The 27129-nt window shown below is 39.9% G+C and overlaps 1 protein-coding gene and 1 pseudogene across 1 annotated transcript; one reads left to right on the plus strand and one right to left on the minus strand.

The window, feature by feature from the left end:
• LOC148198346 (transcription factor bHLH91-like) overlaps positions 1 to 428 on the minus strand; it is an 86084-nt pseudogene extending 85656 nt beyond the window's left edge.
• LOC148198347 (uncharacterized) lies at positions 427 to 10918 on the plus strand. Its single transcript, XM_088115768.1, has 9 exons — positions 427 to 473; positions 585 to 828; positions 1127 to 1178; positions 1421 to 1486; positions 1672 to 1730; positions 9515 to 9781; positions 9873 to 9977; positions 10057 to 10410; positions 10886 to 10918. The coding sequence occupies exons 1-9, from the start codon at positions 427 to 429 to the stop codon at positions 10916 to 10918; spliced, it is 1227 nt and encodes a 408-aa protein (XP_087971894.1).
• Positions 10919 to 27129: the final 16211 nt, after the last annotated feature.

Raw genomic sequence — 27129 nt, forward strand, 5'->3', positions numbered from 1 at the left:
CAAAGGTTTTTAAATCTGTTTTTCAACCTTCTTTATCTAAATCTAATATTGGATCTTTACAATATATTATTACCAAACGAATATTATCCTTTTCAATTAACAATACAGAACAAAATCAAACACTGAGTTCTACTTTCTTTATACCCAAAGACATTAGCTTTAATCACTGCTGGGTATAAAAATAAGATATTTTTCTGAAAGTTGACATTTTCTTTACGTTTAAAACAACCTTTCCTAGGAAAAAGACATAACAACAGCAGAAGCATCTTCTCCACTGGAAGATGTGTAGGCTAAGTTTTCCATCCCAAGGGTGTTTTGGGATGCATGCTAGTCAGAGACATAACTGCCTCTGATTTTGAAACCATCTAGGAAAAACAGTCTTCTGCCACCATCCCATTCAGATCAAACCAACAACTTTCTTCGTACATGTTTGGACCCCCACTGATTTTGATGTTTGCCTCTACAAAGAAAAGGTCTAATGAATATAACATAGGAACTAATGCAGCTTATAGAAAACAAAAGGGTCAATAAATTACTGATTTGTAATCTTCCAAATGTTTCACAAAATTACATACAATTGATAGAAGTTTTTCTATAAGAGTGGCTGTGTGGGAGAGGTGTAATTCTCTTGGTGGTTTTGAGGTTACACAGACTGTGAAGGCTTTTTCAAGTGTACTGAGCAGATACCATACATGGAATGGTGTGAGTGAGCCAAATGACCATAAGGGGTGTCATTCTGTTACTTGTTCTGCAGATTCCCGTGATGTGGACCCCACCAAGTTATCTCCTCGTTATTGTTTCAGATGGAGACAGCACCAGCATGCATATGTACTCCTAATGGGAAAGATGCTTCAGCCTTTGTATTATTCTAATATGAAATCAATGTTTACATGGAATGTATGATATTAATATTGCAATATTAAAAAGAACAATCCCTTTCCTAGGCAATGCCTTATGCATGAGGTACCTACAACAAAGCAAGAATGTGACACTGTTTTGCCAATCTGCATAATGAGGCAGAGTGTTTTACTTGCAAAATTATAGGAGAAAATTGGGATTGCTCTTGAGTTTAATTGTATGGTGTGAGTTGCACTGAAACAATAATAACTGCATAATTTGAATATAGGTAGTTGCATGTGTTGGTCATGAATCTTGTTGTACTAGACTTAGGTTCAACAGTAAGTTGAAAGTAATACTCACATGAACAAGACTGTTAGAATGTTTCAGCTGTGTCTGTCAATTTAAACTGGTAATTGTTCCACTGCTTTGATTTGGTTTGGAAAGTGATGCCTAATCTTTGTTTAGGGGAAGTAATTTCTGTAAAATATGATCTAGAAATGAAATCATTGCTTGGAGTTGAATGTTGGTGTTGTTCAGTCCAGCAAACATGTTATAATTATTTATTATTTGGTGGCCACAGGTGGAACTGTATTAGCAGCAATTAGAGCTGTAGGTGATATCCTCTTGCAGCCTTTTACGATTGAAGGTACTCATTTGTCCTAAATTATCTTTTGTAAGAATAAATGTCTTATTAAGTGAATGTATTTCTGTGGTGAGTAAGTAAAGATGCATTCAGCTTTGATTTGTCATGATTGTAGACCATGGTTCACTTTAAATAAAAGTTTCATACATGTAACTGTCTAAAATGGTTAAGTTTGCTTTCAATTGTAGAAGTTGGTGTTGCTAAAGTACTGGACTGTGCTGCTGTGATTGGTCTCTCTGATCTCAAGGTAATGGCTGAACTCAATCATTGTTTTTGTATGTTCTGTTTTAGTATGTAGTGTTACAAAATTCCATATTTTTCTTCACATGCTCAAGCAAAGTATGATGCCCAAATTCATTACTGAACTTAGGATTGATTTATCTTTAATCTTACTACTTGATGTAGAAGGATGTATTGATGTAGAAGGATTAAATTCCCCTGAATTGTTAATGTTGAGCTAATCCAGAGTTTGAACATAGTTTTGAACTCTTCTTAAGTTGACAGAAAATATTTCACTAACATTAGAACTACAATTGCTCTGTAAAATACATCTCAGTATGTGCCATGACCTGAATTTTCCTCTTTAATTTGACATCCCCTTCAACCATTATACCATCTACTTTAAGCAATTGATTCAACAATTATAAGTGAATCAGATTAAGCACATCTGTTTGTGCAAATCTTCCACCTCTGTTTCTGCACATCTCAACTTTCAGAATAATATAATTATCCTACTTCCAGACTGATGAGCAATAACTTTAAACTTAGTAAAGCTAGGTATTTCCCCCAACGACCCCGACTTATAGATTTAGGCCAGAGTTGTCAAAATTTGGTGGTTCAAGACAGCAAATGTCATAGCAGTGGTTGTAGGTCAAAACTAATCACTCCAACAACTTAATTTAGTGATTTTAAAGTTGTTATAACTATGAATTCGGTCAAATCCATACTGTTACTCAAGAACACCTTGTCACTTCCCAATTTTGACTCCAAATTGATGGTTTAGTATACTATTATGCACTCACCCCATTATATCAGTAATTGAACTCTGCTAGCAACTTTTAAACAACATTTTAAACTTGTTGAAACTGTCACACAACATAGAAACTTCTAGCATTCGAAATATGACTTTATTATGGCCAAAAAAATGTGGTTAAATCACTCCATCACACCACCAAAACTGAGTTTAAAATATTATTTCAACCACTGTCAGTGGTTGGAAAATCTATCACCCAAGGTTCACTTTAACATACCCCTTCTGATATTTGTATACTTTAAATGCACTTGATTGAATATGATTGCTAGTTTTTGTCAACCTTGGTTGACCATATGTTTCATTTGAAGTTTGATCATGATGCGTGATGAATGATCAAACTCTTCCTCATATGGAATTCACTATTCCTCCTTTTTCTCCAGTAATAATAAACACAAAAGAAAACCGAATTAACTAATTCACCACTGAACACAGCTAGCTAGCAAGAGAGGCAGAGAAAAAGGGAAAGTCATTTCACCACTCACCAGCATGAAGCATATATCAAATCCAAAGGCCTAGTAATGAGTAGTGACCCACTTTATTAAGTTGAGGCAGTGGCAGCCTAGCTCACAACCACTTTGGCTGGGTAAATGTGGCAAGGTAACTTAGCTTCACACCCAAAATGGACAATGTATCCAAATCAAACCAAAAGCCAACCTTCATTTTAGGAGCAACCCCACCACGTAGTGAAAACTATTCCATTTCAATTCTCATCCATTGATAACACTCCCTACAATTATTGAACTTTTGTTTTGGTAGGATATATATCAAACAAAATAGCAGCCAAAATAAATCTGGGGATTTGATTAAGAGTAAAAGTACAGAACTTGTGTAAATAAAAAAATGTAAATTGAAGCTATTACAAATGGAACAAAATTGATTATGATAACACAATACATGATTCTAGATCCTCCCAACCATGACGAGACAAAAATGAAAAACAAGGGACTTTTATCCCCATCATATCCCCTCAAAGCTGAGAACAATTCTCTAAGCGCTTATAGCTCATGTCCCAAAATTATCACAAAATTACTAAACAGCACCAAAGTCTTCATCCAGGATACACACACACACATACATATATATTAAGCTTCACAACAACAAGTTTAGGATGGTAAATCAATGCTAATGAGAAAGTCACACTACAAAAACAACTTAGAACTCAAAATATGACACCCTAGAACCTATAACTAGTTAGTAGAATACACTAAAAGTGGTCATAATGCAAACTGTATTAAAGTAGTAACCAAAACAGTAAAAGAAGTATGTACACAAGTTTTAAAACATAAAAGAAAGATAGAAATGAGTGGACAATTCGAAAACACAAAGAAATATAAGATTTGACTATTTAGTACTAGAAGTTTCATTTTTTAGTACCTATAAAAGTGTACTTATAAGGTGAGAAATTGTCATTTCACCTAATGTAGACTCATTCTAAGGTATGTAAACATCCTAACAAGTATAACTTAGTGAAATCAAGGTAGGAAAGTACTGAAAAACAAATAATAACCTAAAACTAAAAGTTTTAGTATTTAGCACCTAAAAAGTGTGTTCAAAGGGTCAACAATTGCAAATACAACTAATGTAGACTAAATTTAAGTAATGTGAAGATCCTAACATGTCTAAAGTAGTGAAATAAACCTAGGAAACTATTTAAAAGCAAAGAATTAGGTACAACTAAAATTTTGAGTAGTTGGAAGGTATAAAAGTGTGCTTAAAAGGTGAGAATTTGCAACCACACCTAATGTACATTTATTTGAAGTAATGTGAACATCCTACCATGTGTAAAGTAGTAGTGGAATGAAGCTAGGAAACATGTCAAAAGCAAAGAATTACCTTAAACTCAAAGTTTGAGTTTTTAGAACATAAATACTTTGGGTATTTAACTAATGTGATTGTCAATACATACTTTTATAGCTATTTCATTGCCTAAATTATGTTTATATGTATTATATATCCATGCTTCTATAGATATTTGATTGCCTAAATTATGTTCATCTTTATATTGTATGTTCATGTATATTGTCTTTCATTTATTAGGCTACAACTTGATTAAGTTAAGTAGTCATTTAAAATCTTATGGTACTACACACATTCTCAATGAAATGAGAAGGGTAAAAATACTATAAACACTTAGAACGTACAAAATATGTGGAAGTACTCTAGACAAGAGAACTTCAGGTGTAATAAGTTGTCTCCTCCAACTTTAATACACAACCCCTTAGGATGTTTAATGCATTTCAATACTGAGGACTTGTCTTTGCATGCCCTTATTGAATGCCTATGACCATAGTGTTGAAATTGCCTTCCATGTTCGACTTCAGTAGTAATAGGTTTATTACTTATGTCACATGGAGTGTTGCTGCTTTGGCTAAGTTTGTATTTGTTTGGCTTGTCACAGAACATGGCCCATTTTCCCAACCATCGTGGATGGATGTACGACCGTTGTTATAGTGGAAGGAGAGGTTTGAAAGAATCTTTTGTCATCGGAGTTGAAGAGTTCGTGGAGACGGCACGACGATATCAATATTATGCCCTTGATGGAGGGATTCGATGTCCATGCATCAAGTGCGAATGTACAAGCATTCTGAAAGATGAAGTCGTCAAAGTTCACCTTTACCAAAAAGGGTTCATGCCTAATTACACGGTCTGGACATTTCATGGTGAAGAAATTCCTTCGACCTCCACTGCAGCTGAAAAACGGCTTGCATCAGGTTCGAATACTGTTGTACATACATGTGAGATAGATCGATTTGCCTACATGCAAGAGATGGTCGACCATGCTCTTCGTCACCATGCTGCAGAAGCAGACGATAGTCATGATGAAGAGCCTCCAAATGAAACGACGCAGAGGTTTTACAATTTACTGACAGAGGCAAATCTACCTGTATTTGAAGGTTCATCTGAGTCAAAATTGTCAGTGTGCATTAGACTCATGGCTGGCAAATCTAATTGGAACGTTCCCATTCAAGCAGTGGACTTCTATACAAAATTGATGTTAGATTTGACACCACCAAACAATTTGATGCCGAAGAATTATTACCAAGCCAAAAAATGTGTTTCAAAGTTGGGATTGGATGTGAAGAAGATTGATTGTTGTGTTAATGGATGTATGTTATTCTATGACAATGACAGTGGCAAAAATGATGCATTGTTGGTGAAATGCAAGTTTTGTGGCTCACCTCGATATCAGACAATGCATGCTGGACGGAGGCAAAAAAAACCAATTCCATTAAAGTCCATGTTCTACTTGCCTATAATTCCAAGATTACAAAGATTGTTTACTTCAATGCAAACAGCAGAACACATGACATGGCATGATGGTAACAAAACTCCGGGACTTTTGCGTCATCCTTCTGATGGTGAAGCTTGGAAGCACTTCAATCGTAAACATCCATCCTTTGCTAGTGAACCGCGTAACGTCAGACTTGGTCTATGCTCTGATGGGTTTACCCCGTACATTCAGGCGTCTGCATCACCGTATTCATGTTGGCCCGTGATAGTTACCCCATACAATCTACCACCTGAGATGTGCATGACAAAGCCTTACATGTTTTTATCGTGTATAATACCAGGTCCATCTAATCCCAAATCATTGATTGATGTTTACTTGGAGCCTTTGATTGATGATTTGAAGAAGTTATGGAATGGTGTTTGGACGTATGACGTTTCAAGGAGGCAAAATTTCCTTATGAGGGCAGCCTTGATGTGGACTATTAATGACTTCCCAGCGTACGGCATGTTATCTGGTTGGAGCACACATGGTCGATTAGCTTGTCCACATTGCATGGAACATACAAAGTCATTCCAATTGAGTCATGGCCGGAAAAGTACTTGGTTTGACTGCCATCGACGGTTCTTGCCCATTGATCACCCCTTTAGAAGAAACAAAAAGGCATTTCGAAAAGGACAAGTTGAAACGGATATGCCCCCGCCAAAGTTGACTGGATCACACGTGTGGAGAAGAGTGAAAGACTATCCAAAAGTGACTGAATCTGGTCAGAATAGGCTAGAAGGGTTTGGGGAATGGCATAATTGGACTAAAAGAAGCATATTCTGGGAACTTCCCTATTGGAAGGACAACTTGCTAAGACACAACATCGATGTGATGCACACAGAAAAAAATTTCTTTGACAATGTCTTCAACACAGTTATGAATGTTAAAGGTAAGACAAAAGATAATGAGAAAGCAAGAAAGGATTTACCTTTCTATTGTGCACGAAAAGACTTAGAGTTGAAGGCACAAGGTAACGGCCGATTATTTAAACCAAAAGCAAATTACACCATGTCAAAAGACGAGACAAGAATAGTGTGTGGATGGATCAAGGAGCTTAGAATGCCAGATGGATATGCTTCTAACTTGTCCAGATGTGCCAATGTTCAGAACGGTACTATTCAAGGGTTGAAGAGTCATGATTGTCATGTATTCATGGAGACTTTCATCCCTCTTGCGTTCAGTTGTTTGCCAATGCACGTGTTACATCCACTGATAGAAATCAGTAGCTTCTTTAAAGATTTGTGTTGCACGACACTAAAGGAAGAATCCCTTAAAAAGATGGATGAAAATATCCCGATTATTCTCTGCAAATTGGAAAGAATATTCCCTCCTGCATTATTTGATTCAATGGAGCACATTCCAATTCATCTTGCATATGAAGCTTGGCTTGGGGGACCCGTGCAGTACAGGTGGATGTATCCCTTTGAAAGGTTTATGGGAGAATCCAAACGGTCAGTTAAAAATAAAGCTAGAGTGGAAGGCTCAATATGTGCAGCTTACTTGCACAGAGAGACAACTTATTTTTGTTCACATTATTTCAAGAACTTCATGTTGTCTCCCACTCATGTCAGAAATGAAATGCAATGGCAAGTTGAACCACGTGAAGGTGCATTATCAGTTTTCCGACAATCAGGCCGTCACGCAGGGAAAGAATTCACTCACTGGTTAACTGATGCTGAATTCAACTCTGCTCATGTCCATGTCTTGATCAATTGCAGTGAAGTAAAACCGTACCTTGAGTATGTCATCATCCATCTCTAATCTTTCAAACGGTTTAATTGTTATACACTAATGAATTTCATTTGTACCAGCTCATTTGTTGTGGCTGAGCAAGTCGCAGAAGGAAATACTTCTGCTAGAATACACTCAGAGTTTCCGCATTGGTTTAGAAATCAGGTCCGTAGTTTTTCCTACGTTTAGAGCAAGGTTAATTTGACTATTGCTTTTATAATTTTGTTACTACCTTTGTAGGTTTTTAATCAGGCATTAACTCCCACGGTTCAAGAGTTAAGACATCTCTCCAATTGGCCAATGAGATGTGTCAAAGAATGGCACACTTACTTCATCAATGGTTACAAATTCCATACACATGAATGGTCTAAAGGAAAGAAAACATCAAATTGTGGTGTGTATGTCAAGGGCCTAACAGAGGGGTCTTATGATGATTTCTACGACATCATTCATAAAATATATGAGTTAGAGTACAACAACACTACTTCTCCAAACAGAGTGGTACTCTTCTATTGTGAATGGTTTGATCCTTCTAGAGCTGGTACTAGAGTCGATCCACGCTTTAATATTGTCGAACTGAACCAGAGATTAAGATATGGGCCTTTTGATCCTTTCATTCTACCATCTAATGTGAGACAGGTTTATTATGTGCCATATCCACCATTTCGCAATATTGACAAGCGTGGTTGGGCCGTAGCAATACAAACGAAGCCTAGAGGTCGCATAGACTCAAATGTAGTTGAGGAAGATGTAGCCTACCAACTTGACCAAATGTCACAACCACGAGAAATTATCGAAGTTGAACGTATAACCGCATTGGTCGACCCTGATGGTGATGGAGATGAATTAGAAGCAACAGTACAAGGTGATGAAGAACAAGAGGAAGAAGAAGAAGAAGAAGAAGAAGAAGAAGATGAAGAAGAACAAGAAGAAGAAGAAGATGATGATGATGACGATGAAGAAGAAGAACAAGAAGAAGAAGACGATGATGAAGATGAAGATGAAGATGAAGATGATGATCATGATGACGATGATTGAATGTTGAACATCTATTGTAGCAAATTGGACTATCATTTCATTACCATTATCTAAAATACCATCTTTAAGTTGTATGCAATTACTTGTACATTGACTTTGAAAACAATTCATCCTTCTTTATTTATTTATATTTATTCGCTTTGTTTGTAACCATTTCAATGCAGTAATGACAGGACAAGGTTCAGAGCGTCCTGATAAAGGAAAAGGGGTAGCAAGGCCTACAAAGAGGAAACGGCAGGCACCAAAGTATGTACTTAGGGTGCCTGCTAGACTACCTACCCCTGCTCCCGGTAGTTCATCATCTGTGGGGCCTCCTCCTACCCCTAGTATACAGACTCCTACACCAGCAGTAGACCCTACTCCTCCTCCTCGTGCAGTACACCCTTCTACTACCACTACAATAGACCCTTCTCCTCCTCCTGCAGCACACCCTTCTACAACCCCTGCAGCAGACCCTCTTCCTCCTCCTCTTATTGCCACCCCCACTCCTCCCCCTATTGTTATTACCCCCACTCCTCTCCCTGACCCTACTTCTATACCTTCCTCATCTTCTGTACCTCCTTCTGAGACTGTCACACCACTTGGTGATCCAGATTCAAGTGGTGATGCTGAAGATCTTGACCCGCCCCTCCATGATTGACCATGGATTGAGCCCTATGGTAAAGGGTAAGTTTATAATCTGTTGATATCATTTGATGTTTAAACCATATTGTAATTGAAATGAGTTTTGTTATGCAGGTTTATTCCATCTAGGGTTGCTTCCCAGGCCATCACACGTTCAATAAAGCAACAGTTTTTAACTCCATGGCCTACTTGGGGAGCAATACCTCATGACGACCGAAAGCCATTCTGGCAGCGCTTTCAGGTGAGCAATCTATTACACTAATGTCCGTCTTATTTTAGTATGTTCTGTAATCAATGTTTGTTCTCTTTAATGTTACAGATGAAGGTGCAGTGGAAACCTGAACATGAAACTCAGATACACAGAAATTTCCACATGAAAGCATCTCATCGGCTGTCAGAGATGTTTAGGGATGCCCGGATTGCAGGACAGCGCCCTAACTGGCTGGGTGAGCACATTTGGAACTCTTTACTGGCCCATTGGAATACAGTAGAGTTCCGCAATAAGTGTGCCAAAGCCCAGCGGAACAGAGCGTCTGAAAGGGGTGGCACCCTGCATACTGGTGGGTCGATCACCATTCATGAGCATGCCATTCGTATGGTATAATCTCATTACATAACTTTTTCTTTCATAAATAAGTTATGTATATTGTATTTCATATGTACGCTTGTAATTCTTAATTATGTTACAGGCACAGGCTCTAGGACGGGCGGTCCATGTTGATGAGGTCTTTGCACAGACTCATGTTCGGAAGGGAACTAATCAATTTGTTGATGAAAGATCTCGGAAGACTCATGTAAGCAAATAACACTATTAGTAATTGTTCATTTATGTTATACTATCGTTCCCTGACATTGCTTTTAATGTTTCAACAGGAAGACTTTTCTACGAGACTTTCACAGGTTAGATCTGAACATGAGTCAGCTCCTACACCGGATGATGCCAGTAATGCAGATGATGACATCCGTAGGACGCAGTGCTGGATCGACACCGTTGGTGGGAAGAAAAAGGGACGAGTCTATGGTGCGGGACAGCTTGCTGCAAACTATACAGCATCCAGAGGAGGTACTCTGAAGCACCAGCCTTCTTCTTCCACCAGTACTCCTGACGAGGTTCTTCAACTCAGGCAGGAACTCCATCAACGTGACCAGGAGCTCACTGATCTCAGAGCAGAGTTTACAAATTTTAAGGCCCTGGTCATGACTGTCTTGCCTCAAACCTCACAGGACGTACAAAATATCCCTCCCACCCAATCACGACCTTCGTCATCACCTGCTGCCACTCAGCAGCCCACTTCAGTCCAACCCTCATCAGTCCAACCCTCATCAGTCCAACCCACACCAATCCAGCCATCAATAGAGGAGCAGGATGATGAAAATCATTCTGATGATAGTTATGTACATTATTAGGTTTCATTTTCTTATTACTTGTTAGACAAACATTTGGATATTAGAACATTTTGAGTTGATATCATTCAATGTTAGATGTACTTACAGACTTTGGATGTTACAACATCCTTGTGTTACATTGTTTTATGTTTGAACTATAAATACATTATTTATACATTAATGGATGTCCTGTGGATTATTTGATGTGCCTTGGATATTGATCATTGATTGGATCTTTGAGATGCACATTATGCATCTTTGTATGTGTTTGAAAACTGTTATGCAGGTCTGTTTGTAAATGAAATTTGTTATACAGGTCTGGGTTGCAGAGGGAAAACCATTTCTCTGAAACCTGCTCTGCATTTTACCGAAGGCTTTTGCCCTTCGGTAAATGCCCTCGTCTGCCCATTACCGAAGGCTTCCGCCCTTCGGTAAATACCCTCGATTGCTCATTACCGAGGGCTTTCGGCCTTCGGTAATTACCGAAGGCTTTCGGCCTTCGGTAATTACCGAAGGCTTTCGGCCTTCGGTAATTACCGAAGGCTTTCGACCTTCGGTAATTACCGAAGGCTTTCGGCCTTCGGTAATTACCGAGGGCTTTCGGCCTTCGGTAATTACCGAGGGCTTTCGCCCTTCGGTAATTACCGAGGGCTTTCGCCCTTCGGTAATTACCGAGGGCTTTCGCCCTTCGGTAATTACCGAAGGCTTATGGCCCTCGGTAATTACCGAAGGGCGAAAGCCCTCGGTAATGGTTAGCGACAAGGGATTTACCGAAGGATTTTTGGCCGTCGATAGGCCTTCGGTAAACATCCATTATCGACGGCTTTTGGCATTTTCCGAGGGCTTCTGGCCTTCGGTAATGCCCTACTTTTTTGTAGTGAGGATTCAATCAAAACTGGATGAAATAAAACTAAATGAAAGAAGGAGAATAGCTCTTTAAACAAACCGTAACCTTGCACCACAAATCTAAAGAAGAGAAAACACTTCAGGATTAAATTACAAAGCTCTCAAAACAACTTTCACAAACACAGAATTCAAATTACAGTTTATGGAGACAGAGATGAATGAAACAGAAAATGAACAAAAGCTTAAATGAAAAATTTTCAAAACCAGATGAGAAGACATCAAGAACTGAAGCAACATCATCCTCCATTCCAAGTGACAGCTTTCTTTCTTTCTCCAACCATCCCAAGCTCACGGCCCCCTCCTCACATCCCTTCTCCAAACTAATAAAAAAATGAACTCCTACTCAAGTGGCGGCTGTAACCCTGTGAAGGAATGTTGGACCGTGCCAAGCTGCTGAAATGATGTGCACCCCTGTTTTTTTCTGGACCGTCACCCCCTGCTGGATGCTTCTCATGGGCCGTGTTGAAGCTTGGATGGGAGCTGCCCCTTGGATGCTGGACCGCTTCTTTGCTGGACCCATACGCTGCCTCTTGCTATTAAAATTAAAAACAAAGTATTCCTCTCCAAAAGGTGCTAGACGTGGCAGCTTTATGCTCTTCATTAATCACCGTATGCTTCCAAGTGGTGGTCCCAACTTTGATTCCAAAATATGTGAGGTTTTGGTGTGTGTGCCAACGTGAGTTGTCCATGGGGCCATGCTATTATTTTCCAATCAATTTTGAGACAGCCGTGAACACTCCACATGATACCAATTCCAATTTTAAAATCCAAAAGCTTTCCATGTGGGCCGTGATGTGCATGTGGCTGCTTTTTTCTTTTTTTCTTTGCTATTCAATAAAGCCAAGCTGTTGTATGCCTTGTTTAAGAGTGTTGGGAGGTTTTAGCACTGTCCAATTATCAATTCCAGCCACCACAATTACTAAACAGCAAGCAAACAATGCAACAGATTAGAAATCACTCAAACAGCAGTAATCACTGGACTGACATATGAGAGTAAAATAAATACTGGGAACAGCACAGAATGAATTTGAACAAAGTAAAAACTATATGTTAAAATAGACATCCAGACGAAACTATGAAAAAAAATTGCATGGAAAACGGATAAGAATTGAACTCAAACGAAGACACACAAGTTGACACAACATTCACGCGGCAGCCAGCGAAAATAAAAATGGCTAAGATGCATTGGCTCAATTTCCATTTCTCATTTAGCTTTCTAATGTCCCAAAAAGTTATCCAAAATTTTCCCGTAATTAATAATGCAAAATAATAAGCTCAGATAATTCAAATTAGTTAAAATAAGAATTTCCGATCAAATTAAGCATAATTAGGAAAAACAGGAAAATACCGGACGTTTAAGCATAATTCCCCGACTAATTCTAGCACATTAAACTAAGTGAAGTGAGGAAAATATTGGTTCATCAAAATAGACCACACTTAGTCTTTTGCACTCCTGGGCAAAATCAAGACGCAAATCAGGGAATAGTTCAAAGGACTTTTAAGAAGGTGACACAACGTCGACACACAGAAAATAAAGACTCACAAGGAAACAAACAGAATTACACATTCCTCAAGAAATCTGGACAAAGAAAAGAGGTAGACAATATCCAACTCAGAATCAGAGAAAGCAGATACTCATGAAATTATCCAAGCAATTCAAATCATGACAAAATGATCAATCAGCTCAAAAGGTGAATCAAAAGTAACAAAACCTCACAGATGCACTATCAGTGTTTCTCTCAAGTGTTTAAGGTAAATCAATGTCACTCAATGCACTCAAGAAAGCAATCACAAATAGACTTGGCAAGCCTCTAATATCAACACTCAAGCACATACGCATGTTCAAATCAAAAGATCTTTTCATGGTTGTAATGGGGCCAAGGACATGGGAGGATAACATATGGATGAGAAGCTATAAACCAAAAGAAATAGAGGAGCAATGGGGAACCAGTGTAAACACAGTCAAATCACACCCAAAACCTCTAATTCAATCCTCTTCTTGACTCCATTATTCACAAAATTATTTATTTTTTTCTCATTTTTCTCATCATTTTTCCATCCTGTCTCTTTTTTTTTCTTTTCTCACTCTTTAGGACACAACTGGAAGAGACAAGATACACAACATATTTACAAACACAAAACAAAAAAAGGAACCAACCAGCCAATTCATCACAAACCCCCAAGAGACCACACTTGTTCCCAAAACACTTCCAAAGCTCCAAAATTCCCTAAGGTTAAGGTAATCATGGTTTGTTCCACTTAGGGCTAGTGTATGAGCTTCAAAACAAAGAAATGGGGAAAGTATAGGCTCAAAAGTGTTTATCAAAGGATTAGAACAAGGTGAGCTTATTTGGCTAAAGAGGCTCAAGAACAAAATTGCCTTCATCACTTCCAAACATGCATATCAATCAAGAATTATCAACAAAAGTCAAGCCAAGGCATATGTGCAAGCAATCAAGAGACATATCACACACAAGAAAGAACATAAAGTGGCTCAAATTCTCACACAGGGCATTTGTGTCACAATCAATTCAACTCTCAAACATCATGATCATCTTCCAAGCAAAGAAAAGCAAGGATTTCAAACAAATCAGAGTATCAATGAAGTGAAAGACACATCTACAACCTAAACAAAGTCCAGAAATCAAGAGAAACATGTAAAACTGTACACAAGACACGACAAAAATAACCTAGAAAAGAAAAAATTTAACAAAGAAAACAAAAGCTATCAAAGTAAAATCAGAATCTCCCCCAATAAATAGACCACACTTAAACTACACAGTGTCCTCAATGTGTCATAAGCATAAGATCGAAAATCAAAACAGTGAACAGATCATGGACAAGTGCAATAAAAGTAGGGAAAGGGGGAGAAGAGAGAAAGGAAACTCCCCTGATCATGGTGGCAGTTGCCAATTTTGGACTTTCAGGGAGATGTCTTCCACCACAGGATCCAGCAAACGAGTTTTGAGGAGGACCAACTTCATCAGTACTGCCATATCATCCAAAACGAGATGTTTCTTCTTTCTTCTCCCAGCAAACTGTTCCATCAGTAGCTTTCCTTCCACTGGCAGTTGTTCAGTGTGTGACATCGGAATGGAGATCTCTGGCTCAATCAAAGAAGTAGCAGTACACTCTCCTTCATTAATCATGATTTCCTTAATGTCAGCACCTGTATTCTCATTTAATTCTGCAGCATGGTCATCAAACTCACAATTAATAGCATCTGTTATACGCTTAGAATCTGTCTGTAACACATAATCAATTTCAATACAGATCGGGCAAGAACCAGATTCACAATCACATTCAAAGTTCTCAGAGAACTGTGTCAGATCAAAGTTCAGTCCTAACTCTATAAAGTTATCAGATTGCACAGTTTCCACCTCAAAATCAATATTGATATATGCATCATCAACAGAATCAAAGGTCAGTTCAAGGCTATTATCATTCAAAATTTCATCACGGCAATCATGTCCATTCAAAACAACCCTTAGACCAATGGGTTCAATGGCTGATACTGAATCAAAAAGTTTAGAATGGTCAATCAAATCTGTATCAGTATCAGTCATGAATCCTATAGAATCAGTGTGCATTAAATCACAGGCATTTGAATGCATAAGCAAATCAGGTAAAGTGTTTGGAATCTCAAGTTTAGAATAAACCTGTTTTTGCTCATTGAAAATTTTCTTACCAATCTCCAAGTCATCAGCTGCATCCTCAAGGCTATCATTTAAATCAAGGTCAGTGCAAGGATAGTGAACATCAGGTATGTCAATGTGCTCTACAGGGAATAATGAATCCACAACATGAGTGTGCACATGTGTATCAATATCAGAATCCAGAACAGGCTTAAATGGTTCAAGTTTTACCAATTCAAAAGCATTAAAATTTACTTGAACCTCAGATACATGAGTAGGGATTTCAAGTTTACAGTAAACCTGCTCAGGTTTTTCCTTTACTACCTCACTTGGATTTTGACCCGCCAGCTTGCAGAGCAACTTCTTTGCCTCTGTTGGAGTTCTGTCCATCAAAGATCCACCAGCAGCTACATCCACTAATATCCTTTCATTGTCCAGGAGCCCTTCATAAAAGTAAATCAAGAGCAAATGCTCTGAAATTTGGTGGTTTGGACAGGCTGTGCAGAGCCTGTTAAACCTCTCCCAATAATCTGCCAGGCTTTCTTCTTGAAATTGCTCAATGGTAGTGATCTCCCTCCTAATGCTGATTACCTTTGCTGCTGGAAAGAACTTGTTGAGGAATCTCTGTTGTGTTTCCTTCCAATTATCAAAAGGATACTGGTATAGGAACCAGTCTCTTGCTGCACCTTGAAGGGACATTGGAAACACTTTCATCAACACTGTCTCCTTTGAAACACCAGGAGGCCTCATCGACAAACACACCAAACAAAACTCCTTGAGGTGCCTGTATGGATCTTCATGTGCCAACCCATGGAATTTGGGAAGACTCTTGATCAGATCATATATCCAGTCTTGAGAATCTGTCATCTCCTCTATTGTAGTGCAAAACCTGTCTCAGACCTGGACTTCCACTTCAAACAAAGATTAAACCAAACATATAGAAACATAACATGGGGGAAAACCATTATTTACATAATTTGAAACTTCCAGAAACAACAACTAAATGCACAAAATACAAAAAATGATAAAAATCTAAAAACACAAAAATCGATAAAAGAAGTAAACCCAAACAAGACTAACTAAACATCCTAAAACACATCACACAACACAACACTAACACAACAAAAGACACTAACACAACAAAAGACCTAAGACTGAACCGTTGGTCCCCGGCAACGGCACCATTTTGATGAGAGGGTCGCACCTCTCACAAAAGTTCTGCATAAAAGAATGCAGTATAGTACTAGGAAGTGACTCCTAGGTCGTCTCTCAAGGACCAAATGTGGTTCAGTCTCAGATCAAACACATAGTGGGGGGATTTTGAAAGATTGTTTTTGTGCGGATAAAATTAAATTAAACTGACTGGAAATTAAACACGACTGGATTAAAAACGGCGAAGCAAATTCTAAAACAGTAAAATGAAATTAACACAGTGAAAATGAAATTGGAACAGTAAAAATTCAAATAAAAAAAAATAGAATAGACAATACTGCATTTGAAAGGCCAAGGAAAGCAATTGATGAGGCTTATTATAGACAATACTGTGGAGGTGAGGAAGCAGCTCATCCAGTTCCACCACGCCGTACTCGCAGAGAAAGAGGGCAAGCACAGAGTCAGGCATGTGCTGAGACACATGAAGCAGAACCTTTCCAAATGAGGGACATGTACATGTCTCTTTTAGGTGCACAATTACAGTCTATCCACAGAGGGCAGGTGGCCACTGCTGAGATGATTGTTGGAATGTATGATACACCTCCAACACACAGGTGGACTATGGAGGAGTTTCATAATGTGGTAGCTTGGCCAGAAGAGCAGGTACAAGGCAGCAAAGCTAGAGCAGCTGAAGCTTCAGCTATGGAGATGGATGAAGATGATGATGCTGATGATGATGAATTTGAGGATTGATGAGCGGGTCGCACCTCTCACAAAAGTTGTTTGCATAAAAGAATGCAGTACAGTGCTAGGAAGTGACTCCTAGGTCGTCTCTCAAGGACCAAATGTGGTTCAGTCAATAGGTCAAACACGTAGTGGGGGGTTTTGAAAATGTTTTTGTGATTTTAAATGAACTAAATTAAAACTTGAAATTAAACACAACTGAATACAATTAAAGACATTCAAATGCAACACTTAAACTAGAACATTAAATGCACAATGTTGTAAGCTATCCTACACATTCACCACCAAAAAGAAGAAGATCATTTCAACATATAATATAAAATATTTTAAGGCAAAAGAAATAAAAGAAAATAAACTTCTCTACCATTAACCACTCATTTTTTGCAAAAGGAATTTAAAGCAATTAAAATTGATGTTATCACCGTACCTTGCTACTCCTAAGTTATCCATTCATGCTAAAAAAAAATAAAGGAAATGCATCCAATACCCGTGGACCACTCTTCCAGCCATCACCGTGCACACCACCAATTTTTGCTACTTTTTTTCATTCTCAAACAATTGGAAAAACAATTCTCTTTTCTTCTTAGAAGTCGTGCCCTCGCTACTGTGATGCTTCCTCCCTTTAATGCTTCCAGCCGTGCCCTCTCTTTTCTTCTCCGTTCCAGCAAGAAACACTTGAAGCTTTAATAACAAAAAATATTGGAATGTGTGCATCCTAGAATGCCTCCGTGACACCACATCCTTTTCTTCATTTTAGATGATTAAACATTGCTGCCAACGTCCCATCTTCTCCCACCTAATGTACTTCTCATTTCATAAAAACAAAGATCATTCTCTTTTCTACATCAGCGGGACCCGTGCCTCATCTTCCAGGATGTTGCTTCCAGCTCACACGTGAACATGCTTATCTTCTCCCATTAAAATAAAATAAACTTTGCTAAAAGCATGTGCTGCTCCAGATTCCCATCCCAAGGCTGCGTGTTTCTCCCACGCTGTGACACCTACTGCTACCATTCCTTTTGCTGCTGCATCCAACACATTACCACTTCACTCTTTATCCGAGAAAATCAATACACCGTGTGCTTACTTCCATCCGTGTCACTTCCAGCTTCAATGCTTCCAATTAAAATGTTTGAACTAAAGAAAATAAAAATAAAGGCCCATGTGCAATCAGCAAAGTAAAAAAAAATGAAACCTTTTCTTTCATTCATCATGAAAAATTCGTAAACATCCCCCTCCCCCAGGAACACAAGCCGAGAGAAAAACTAGTAAACAGTGCAAAAAAAACAAAACGCCCGTGGCGGCTAGGCTCTCTTGTCTTAAGGCCGTGTGTCCCTTTTTTAGGGTAGGGTCCACACACTAAAATCCTAGGGTCCAAGTCACTAACTTCTAATTTTTGGGTCTAAATTAGTTTACCAAAAATTGACCCAAAATGTAAGAGTTGATACAGAAATTCTAAACTACTGAATTACAATTTAATTAATTCAAAAATGTCTGTCTGGAGAGTCTTGAATTTATTTGGCATTCTTCCTGATGTCCCAAAATGTATTTCCGAAATTTTCCTGCATTTCAAAAATGCACTTAATCAGCTCAGAAAATCCAAATTAGCACAATTACAAATTTCTGACCAAATTAAGCGAAATTCGGAAAACGGGGAAATAACAAACAATTAAACACAATTCCCTGGTTTATTTAAGTGCAATAAACTAAATATAATTCAAGAAATAACGACTCATCAAAATAGACCACACTTAGTCTTTTGGACTCCTGGGCAAAACCAAAACGAAAACCAGGGAACTACTCAAACATCAGGGAGTTGACACAGACTCGACAGACAGACAACAAAGACTCCAAAACAGAACCACAGTTGCACAATTCTCACGAAATCTGGACAGTAAAAGGTATAGGCAGAATCCAACACAGAGTCAACGAAAGCAGATACTCAAAGAATCATCCAAACAATTCAGTACAAGGAAAGCAGTCAATCAGTTCAAGAGATGAATCAAAAGCAACAGAGCCTCACAGATGCACACAATCAGTGTTTCTCTCAAGTGTTTAAGGTAAATCAATGTCACTCAATGCACTCAAGAAAGCAATCACAAATAGACTTGGCAAGCCTCTAATATCAACACTCAAGCATATACGCATGTTCAAATCAAAAGGTCTTTTCATGGTTGTAATGGGGCCAAGGACAAGGAAGGATATATCTGGATAAGAAGCTACAAACCATAAGGAACAGAGGAGCAATGGGGAACAAGTGTAAACACATTCAAACACACCCACAACCTCTAATTCAATCCTCTTCTTGACTCCATTATTCACAATTTTTTTTTTTTCTCATTTTTCTGCTCTCTTTTTTTTTTCCATCCTGTCTCTTTTCTTTTCTCTCTTTTCAAAACAAAACTGTAAAAGACAAGATACACATATATTTATAAAAACAAAACAAGAAGAGGAACCAACTAGCCAACTCATCAGAAACCCTCAAGAGACCACACTTGTTCCCAAAACACTTCCAAAGCTCCAAAATTCCCTAAGGTTAAGGTACTCATGGTTTTTCACTGAGGGCTAGTGTATGAGCTTCAAAACAAAGAAATGGTGGAAAGTATAGGCTAAAAGGGTTTTCAAAGGATTAGAACAAGGTGAGCTTATTTGGCTAGAGAGGCTCAAGAACAAAACTACCTTTATCACTTCCAAACATGCATATCAGTCAAGAATTATCAACAAGAGTCAAGCCAAGGCATATGTGCAAGCAATCAAGAGACATATCACACACAAGAAAGAACATAAAGTGGCTCAAATCTCACACAGGGCATTTGTGTCACAATCAATTCAACTCTCAAACATCATGATCATCTTCCAAGCAAAGAAAAGCAAGGAATCCAACATCTCAGAGTATCAATGAAGTGAAGGAAAACTGACAACCTAACCACAATCCAGAATTTACGAAAAGCATGCAAAACTGTACACAAGACACAACAAACTACATAAAAACCGAAACATGAACAAAGAAACAACCTCCCCTAATAGACCACACTTAAACGACACAATGTCCTCAGTGTGTCACAATCAGTAGATCAAACAATCAGAACAATCATCAGATATCGACAAAGTGCAATAAAAGTGAGGAGGGGAGGAGAAAAGAAACTCCCTGAGTCAGATGGGAGGATAGGTGGGGTGGACCAAAGACGTCTCCTCCACCACTACATCCACTAAAGAAGGGTTGCTGAGGAAAGGCTTCAGTCTATGCCCGTTCACCTTGAAGCTTTTAGCTGTAGATGGACCTTGGATCTCTACTGCACCATAAGGATAAACATTAGTCACAACAAAAGGTCCAGTCCATTTTGATCTCAACTTACCACCCATGAGGCCGAGTCTAGAGTTATACAACAAAACCTGTTGGCCCACCTCGAAGTCCTTTCTAACAATAGAACTATCATGGAACTTCTTTGTCCTTTCCTTGTAGAACTTTGAGTTCTCATATGCCTCCAATCGGATCTCATCCAATTCATTCAGTTGCAACTTTCTTTCCTCTCCAGCTTGGTCCATGGAGAAGTTGCAAATCTTCACAGCCCAATATGCCCGATGCTCAATCTCGACCGGTAGGTGACATGCTTTTCCGAAGACAACCCGGTAGGGAGACATCCCTATCGGTGCTTTGTAAGCTGTCCTGTGAGCCCAAAGAGCATCGTCCAACCTATTGCTCCAATCTTTCCTGTTGGGCTAGACAATCTTCTCCAAAATCCTCTTAATCTCCCTGTTGGAGATCTCAGCCGGCCCATTTGTTTGGGGGTGGTAAGGTGTAGAAACTCTGTGCGTCACCCCATATTTCTTGAGCAAGGCTTGCATGGATCTGTTGCAAAAATGGGTTCCTTGATCACTAACAATTGCTCTAGGCACTCCAAACCTGCAAAAGAGGTGAGATCTAACAAAATCTACAACAACCCGGGCATCATTAGTCCTGGTGGCTCTAGCTTCCACCCATTTTGAAACATAATCCACAGCAAGGAGAATATAACAGAAACCAAAAGAAACAGGAAAAGGACCCATGAAATCTATACCCCATACATCAAACACCTCACAGAACAACATAGGTTGTTGAGGCATCTCTTGTCTCTGTGAAATTGATCCTCCTGCTCTCTGACAAGGCTCACAAGTGCTGCAGATCTTCTTCGCATCTTTGAAGATGGAAGGCCAATAAAAACCACAGTCCAGCACCCTGCGAGCTGTTCTCTGTATCCCCAGATGACCACCAGGTGAGGAGGCATGACAAAACTGCAGGACCGAATCAATCTCATGGTCCGGAATGCATCTCCTAGTAACCTGGTCACTGCACAACTTCCACAGATATGGGTCATCCCAAACATAATACTTAGCATCACTCTTAATTTTAGCAATCTGAGCACGTGATGCTAAAGGAGGAAAAACAGAAGCAACCAAATAATTTACAATGTGTGCAAACCAAGGAGTGGGGTGAGAGTAAGAAATCATCAACAAACTCTCGTCAGGAAAGGTATCCTGTATGGGCAACACATCAGCTTCATCATCAGCTTTTTCAATCCGGCTTAGGTGGTCTGCAACCAAATTTCGTGCTCCACTCCGGTCTTCAATTTGCAAGTCAAACTCTTGGAGCAGTAGCATCCACCTGATCAATCTAGGCTTTGACTCCGCCTTTTTCAACAGAAACTTTAGAGCTGCATGGTCAGTATACACAATAACAGGTGATCCAAGCAAATATGACCTAAACTTATCAAGGGCAAAAACAATTGCCAACAACTCTTTTTCAGTGGTGGTATAATTTGCCTGGGCAACATCCAAAGTGCGTGAAGCATAGTAGATCACTCTCGGCAGCTTGTCAATTTTCTGTGTCAAGACAGCCCCTAATGCATAATTAGACGCATCGCACATGAGCTCAAATGGGGCTGTCCAATCTGGTGCTTGAATGATAGGGGCGGTGGTCAAAGCTTCCTTCAGGCAATCAAACGCCTGCTTGCATCTGTCATCAAAAGAAAAGTCAATATCTTTCTGCAGCAGTATGGACAAGGGAAGCGCCTTCTTGCTGAAATCTTTGATGAAGCGCCTGTAGAAACTTGCATGTCCAAGAAAAGATCGCACATCTCGCACGCAAGAGGGGTAAGGCAACTGCGAAATCACAGATATCTTAGCAGGGTCTACCTCTATTCCCTTTTCAGAAATGATATGCCCTAGAACCAAACCTTGTCCAACCATGAAGTGACATTTCTCAAAATTGAGAACAAGGTTTGTTTCTATGCATCTTTTCAAAACTTTTTCTAGACTGTCTAAACATGCATCAAAGGAGGATCCATACACAGTAAAATCATCCATAAACACCTCTATGCAATTCTCGAGAAAGTCGCTAAAAATGCTAAGCATGCACCGCTGGAAGGTACCAGGGGCGTTGCATAGACCAAAGGGCATCCTCCTATAGGCAAAAGTGCCAAAGGGGCAGGTGAATGTGGTTTTTTCTTGATCCTCAGGCGCAATATTTATTTGAAAGTAACCAGAAAAACCATCAAGAAAACAATAATGAGATTTACCTGCCAGGCGCTCCAACATCTGATCAATGAATGGCAGGGGGAAATGATCCTTCCTGGTTGCTTGGTTGAGCCTCCTATAGTCAATGCAGACTCTCCAACTGTTCTGCACTCTAGCTGGGATAAGCTCATCCCTCTCATTCTTCACCACAGTGAGGCCAGTTTTCTTGGGCACAACATGGATGGGGCTAACCCACTGACTGTCTGAAATAGGGTAGATGATCCCAGCTTGCAAAAGCTTGGTCACCTTCTTCTTGATGACGTCCATGATCACGGGGTTTTGCCTTCTTTGTGGCTGTCTCACTAGCCTTGCCCCATCATCCAAAAGAATTCTATGCATGCATGTGGATGGGCTAATACCAGGTATGTCAGCCAAACTCCAACCAATGGCCTTCTTGTGCTTCCTCAACACACCAAGCAACTTCTCCTCTTGAACAGAATCAAGAGAGGTGGAAATGATCACCGGTTTCTTCTCATCATCCTCCAAGTACACGTACTTGAGGTTATCTGGGAGCTATTTCAACTCAAGAGTAGGTGCCTGCAAGTCAGATTCATTTGTACTTCCTACAAAGTGGTTAGTGCATTCTGACTCCAAAGAATTCACAGGTAAAGGCGGAACACCTATCTCATCACGCTCCAAATCCATATCCATGACAATTACATTATCAACATCATCCATATCAAAAACATCATCAACATCATGGATATCAAAATTCTCTTCAAAATCAACCTCATTCTCAAATTCAGATTCAATGCATGTATGTAGAGAAGATAGAAAAGAATGCTCTTTCTTATGCAAAGAATCAAAATCATCAACAACATATCTATCAATAATGTCATCCAATGCATCGATCCTAAACAGAGAATGGTCCTCAGCTGGAAATTTCATTGCATCAAGGATATTAAAATGAACAACAATATCAGCAAATTCCATAGACAAAGTTCCAGCATACACATCAATCTTAGTTCGGGCAGTTTTCAAGAATGGCCTGCCTAAGATAATGGGAGCGGATCCATGAGAGAATCCCTCCTCCATTTCCAAAACATAAAAGTCAGCAGGAAAAATCAATTCACCAACCCTAACCAAGACATCCTCTATGAAACCTGCTGGGTGGGTAACACTCCTATTAGCCAACTGAATGACCACACCCGTGGTTTGCAAAGGACCCAGAGACAAAGATGCATATATAGATAAAGGCATGACATTAACAGAAGCACCCAAATCACGCATGGCATTTTCAAATTTATTGTTTCCAATCACACAAGGAATGCAAAATATACCTGGGTCCTTGCACTTTTCAGGGATGTGCGGGACCGACTTACCAATAAGCGCAGATACATTCCTTCCCATGCTAATTCTCTCATTTCCCTTCATCTTCCTCTTGTGTGTGCACAGCTCCTTCAAGAATTTGGCATACTTCGGTATCTGCTTGATGGCATCAAGTAGAGGTATGTTCACCTCTACCTTCCTGAAGGTCTCCAGAATTTCCTTATCCACATCTTCCATCTTTTTGCTAGGAAGTGCCCGTGAAGGGAATGGTAGAGGGATAGGTCGGTCAACCAATGGAGAAGGTGCGGCAGCGGTGGTGGTGGAAGAGGGAGAAGATCCACTTGAAGAAGAACCACCGGCTGGAGAAGAAGATTCACCCACCTCAAATGCCTTGCTCGGACCGTCATGGTCGTTCTTTCTAGGACAAGTAGCAGGCATGGGTGTAGGTGTAGAAGCGGGCTCTGAAGGCACAAAAATCTGCTTCCCTGATCTAAGGGTTATGGCACTCACATTCCTTGGGTTCTGCACAGTCTGGGATGGTAACTTATCCGAATTCTGAGACTGCGCCTGGTTTATCTGAGTAGCCATCTGACCCATCTGGTTAGTGAGACTCTGTATGGAAGCTCTAGTCTCCTGCTGAAACTGCAGGTTTTGCATAGTCATCTGTCTCACTAACTCTTCCAATGAAGGTTCAGACGAAGTGGAAGGTTGGGCAACTGGCTGGGTAGGTGCCTCTTGTTGCTGCTGTTGTTGTTGCCTCTGGTGTTGTTGCATTGGTGGAGGCACATATCTGTTAGGTGCTCCAGCATTCTGGAAAGGTGGTGCCTGCTGTTGATGCTGTGGCGCATTGTTCCATCTCAGATTGGGGTGATTCCTCCACCCTGGGTTGTACCTGTTGCTGGATAAGTCATGATTTTGCTGTTGTTGCTGCCTGTTGTTGTAGATGTTCGTAGCATAAGCCTGAGGCGCATCAGAGGCAGCAGAGTGCTGCAAAGAAGGACAAGCATCTGTATAGTGGTCACTGGAAGGACAAATAGCACATAGTCGTGCAACAGATGCAGATGGAGCTGCAGATCTCTGGTTGGTAGTCAACTGTGTCACCATCTTCGTAAGAGAGTCAATCTTTCCTTCCAACTTGCTTTCAACAGTTGATAAAGACTGGGCAACAACATCATGTACGCCCCTCACCACAATGGCATCATTCCTGGTGCTAAACTGCTGGGAGTTGGAGGCCATCTTCTCAATCAATTGCCTGGCCTCAGCAGGTGTGGTGTCTCCAAGCATCTGTATAGTGGTCACTGGAAGGACAAATAGCACATAGTCGTGCAACAGATGCAGATGGAGCTGCAGATCTCTGGTTGGTAGTCAACTGTGTCACCATCTTCGTAAGAGAGTCAATCTTTCCTTCCAACTTGCTTTCAACAGCTGATAAAGACTGGGCAACAACATCATGTACGCCCCTCACCACAATGGCATCATTCCTGGTGCTAAACTGCTGGGAGTTGGAGGCCATATTCTCAATCAATTGCCTGGCCTCAACAGGTGTGGTGTCTCCAAGAGCTCCACCACTGGCAGCATCAATCATACCACGGTCCATGTTGTTCAAACCCTCATAGAAATACTGGACAAGGAGATGCTCAGGTATCTGATGGTGGGGACAACTAGCACAAAGTGTCTTGAATCTCTCCCAATACTCATATAAGTTCTCTCCACCAAGCTGCCTAATCCCAGTTATGTCTTTTCTGATAGCTGTGGTCCGGGCTGCTGGAAAAAATTTATCTAAGAACAGTCTCTTCAGATCATCCCAGCTAGTGACAGATCTAGGCGCCAAACCATACAACCAATCCTTAGCAACACTTTCCAATGAATGAGGGAATGCCTTCAAGAAGATGTGCTCTTCAGGAACATCATGTGGTTTCATACTAGAACAGACAATGTGGAATTCCTTCAAATGCTTATGAGGACTCTCACCTGCAAGACCATGAAACTTGGGCAACAAATGGATCAGTCCAGTCTTGAGAACAAATGGAACGCCCTCATCAGGATATTGGATGCACAAGCTTTCGATATCGAAATCAGGTGCAGCCATCTCCCTAAAAGTCCTCCCACGAGGTGGAGGTTGTGCCATATTGTTCTCAGTGTGAAAAACAACAGAATCAGAATCAGAATCACGTGCAGATGCAACAGATGCAGTAGATGCAGTATGCACAAAGTACTCAGCAGTGGGATGCACAGTATCCAATGGAACAGACTCAAAAACAGACTCTAAAGATAAATTTCTAGAATGCCTAGCTAACCTATGAAAAGTTCTATCAATCTCAGGATCAAAGGGTGGTATAGGCCCAGGATTTCCCCTAGTCATGCACTAAGTCACAACACCCTAAAATCATGAAACGATATCACAAAAATTTTGAACACACAAAACAACCTAAACAAACAAATCACACACACTCAAACATACAAGACAAAACACAACACACAAACAACACATTATCAACACAAAAGACCTAAAACTGAACCGTTGGTCCCCGGCAACGGCGCCATTTTACATGAAGCAGAACCTTTCCAAATGAGGGACATGTACATGTCTCTTTTAGGTGCACAATTACAGTCTATCCACAGAGGGCAGGTGGCCACTGCTGAGATGATTGTTGGAATGTATGATACACCTCCAACACACAGGTGGACTATGGAGGAGTTTCATAATGTGGTAGCTTGGCCAGAAGAGCAGGTACAAGGCAGCAAAGCTGGAGCAGCTGAAGCTTCAGCTATGGAGATGGATGAAGATGATGATGCTGATGATGATGAATTTGAGGATGCTGAAGATGAGGAAGAAGAGGAGGATACAAATGACAGCTCAGATTGATGAGGAGCTGAGATAACATTTACTGATGAATGCTATCATAACTAGAGCAGGACTTATGCTTTTGTTTGGTTTTGAACTTACTTATGTTTTTAGAATAGGGTTTGATGTACTCAATTGAAAACTTTGTTTGTTATGATGGTTTACTTGTGATTGTGATTGTTTGATGAAGTAATGCTTGATGATGCTTTGATATAGATTGATGTTGAGATGTGCACATTATATGCTTATAAAGGTGGTTCACAAGATTTGTGAACAAATGCATGATGTTATGATTGTGATTATGATATTAAGCAGGATGTGTATGTCAAATGTGAATGAGCTGATATATGAGGTTTTGAGCTCCAGAGTTTTTATGATTGAATGCTATTCCTTTGGAAGCATGAGTGACTTTGCCCAGGTTTTCTACGATTGAATTACTTTCTTGTTTGCATCATA

Source organism: Vigna umbellata, chromosome 5 (assembly GCF_029865625.1).
Source record: "Vigna umbellata cultivar VRB3 chromosome 5, Vumbellata_1.0, whole genome shotgun sequence".
Taxonomy (NCBI): domain Eukaryota; kingdom Viridiplantae; phylum Streptophyta; class Magnoliopsida; order Fabales; family Fabaceae; genus Vigna; species Vigna umbellata.

Excerpts from the sequence above, each read along its gene's own strand:
- LOC148198347 (XM_088115768.1), top strand. The coding sequence starts at position 427 with ATGTTTGGACCCCCACTGATTTTGATGTTTGCCTCTACAAAGAAAAG. Across the intron at positions 1,487-1,671 it reads GCAGCCTTTTACGATTGAAG|AAGTTGGTGTTGCTAAAGTA; the intron begins GTACTCATTTGT and ends TTTCAATTGTAG. Across the intron at positions 9,782-9,872 it reads ATGAGCATGCCATTCGTATG|GCACAGGCTCTAGGACGGGC; the intron begins GTATAATCTCAT and ends ATTATGTTACAG.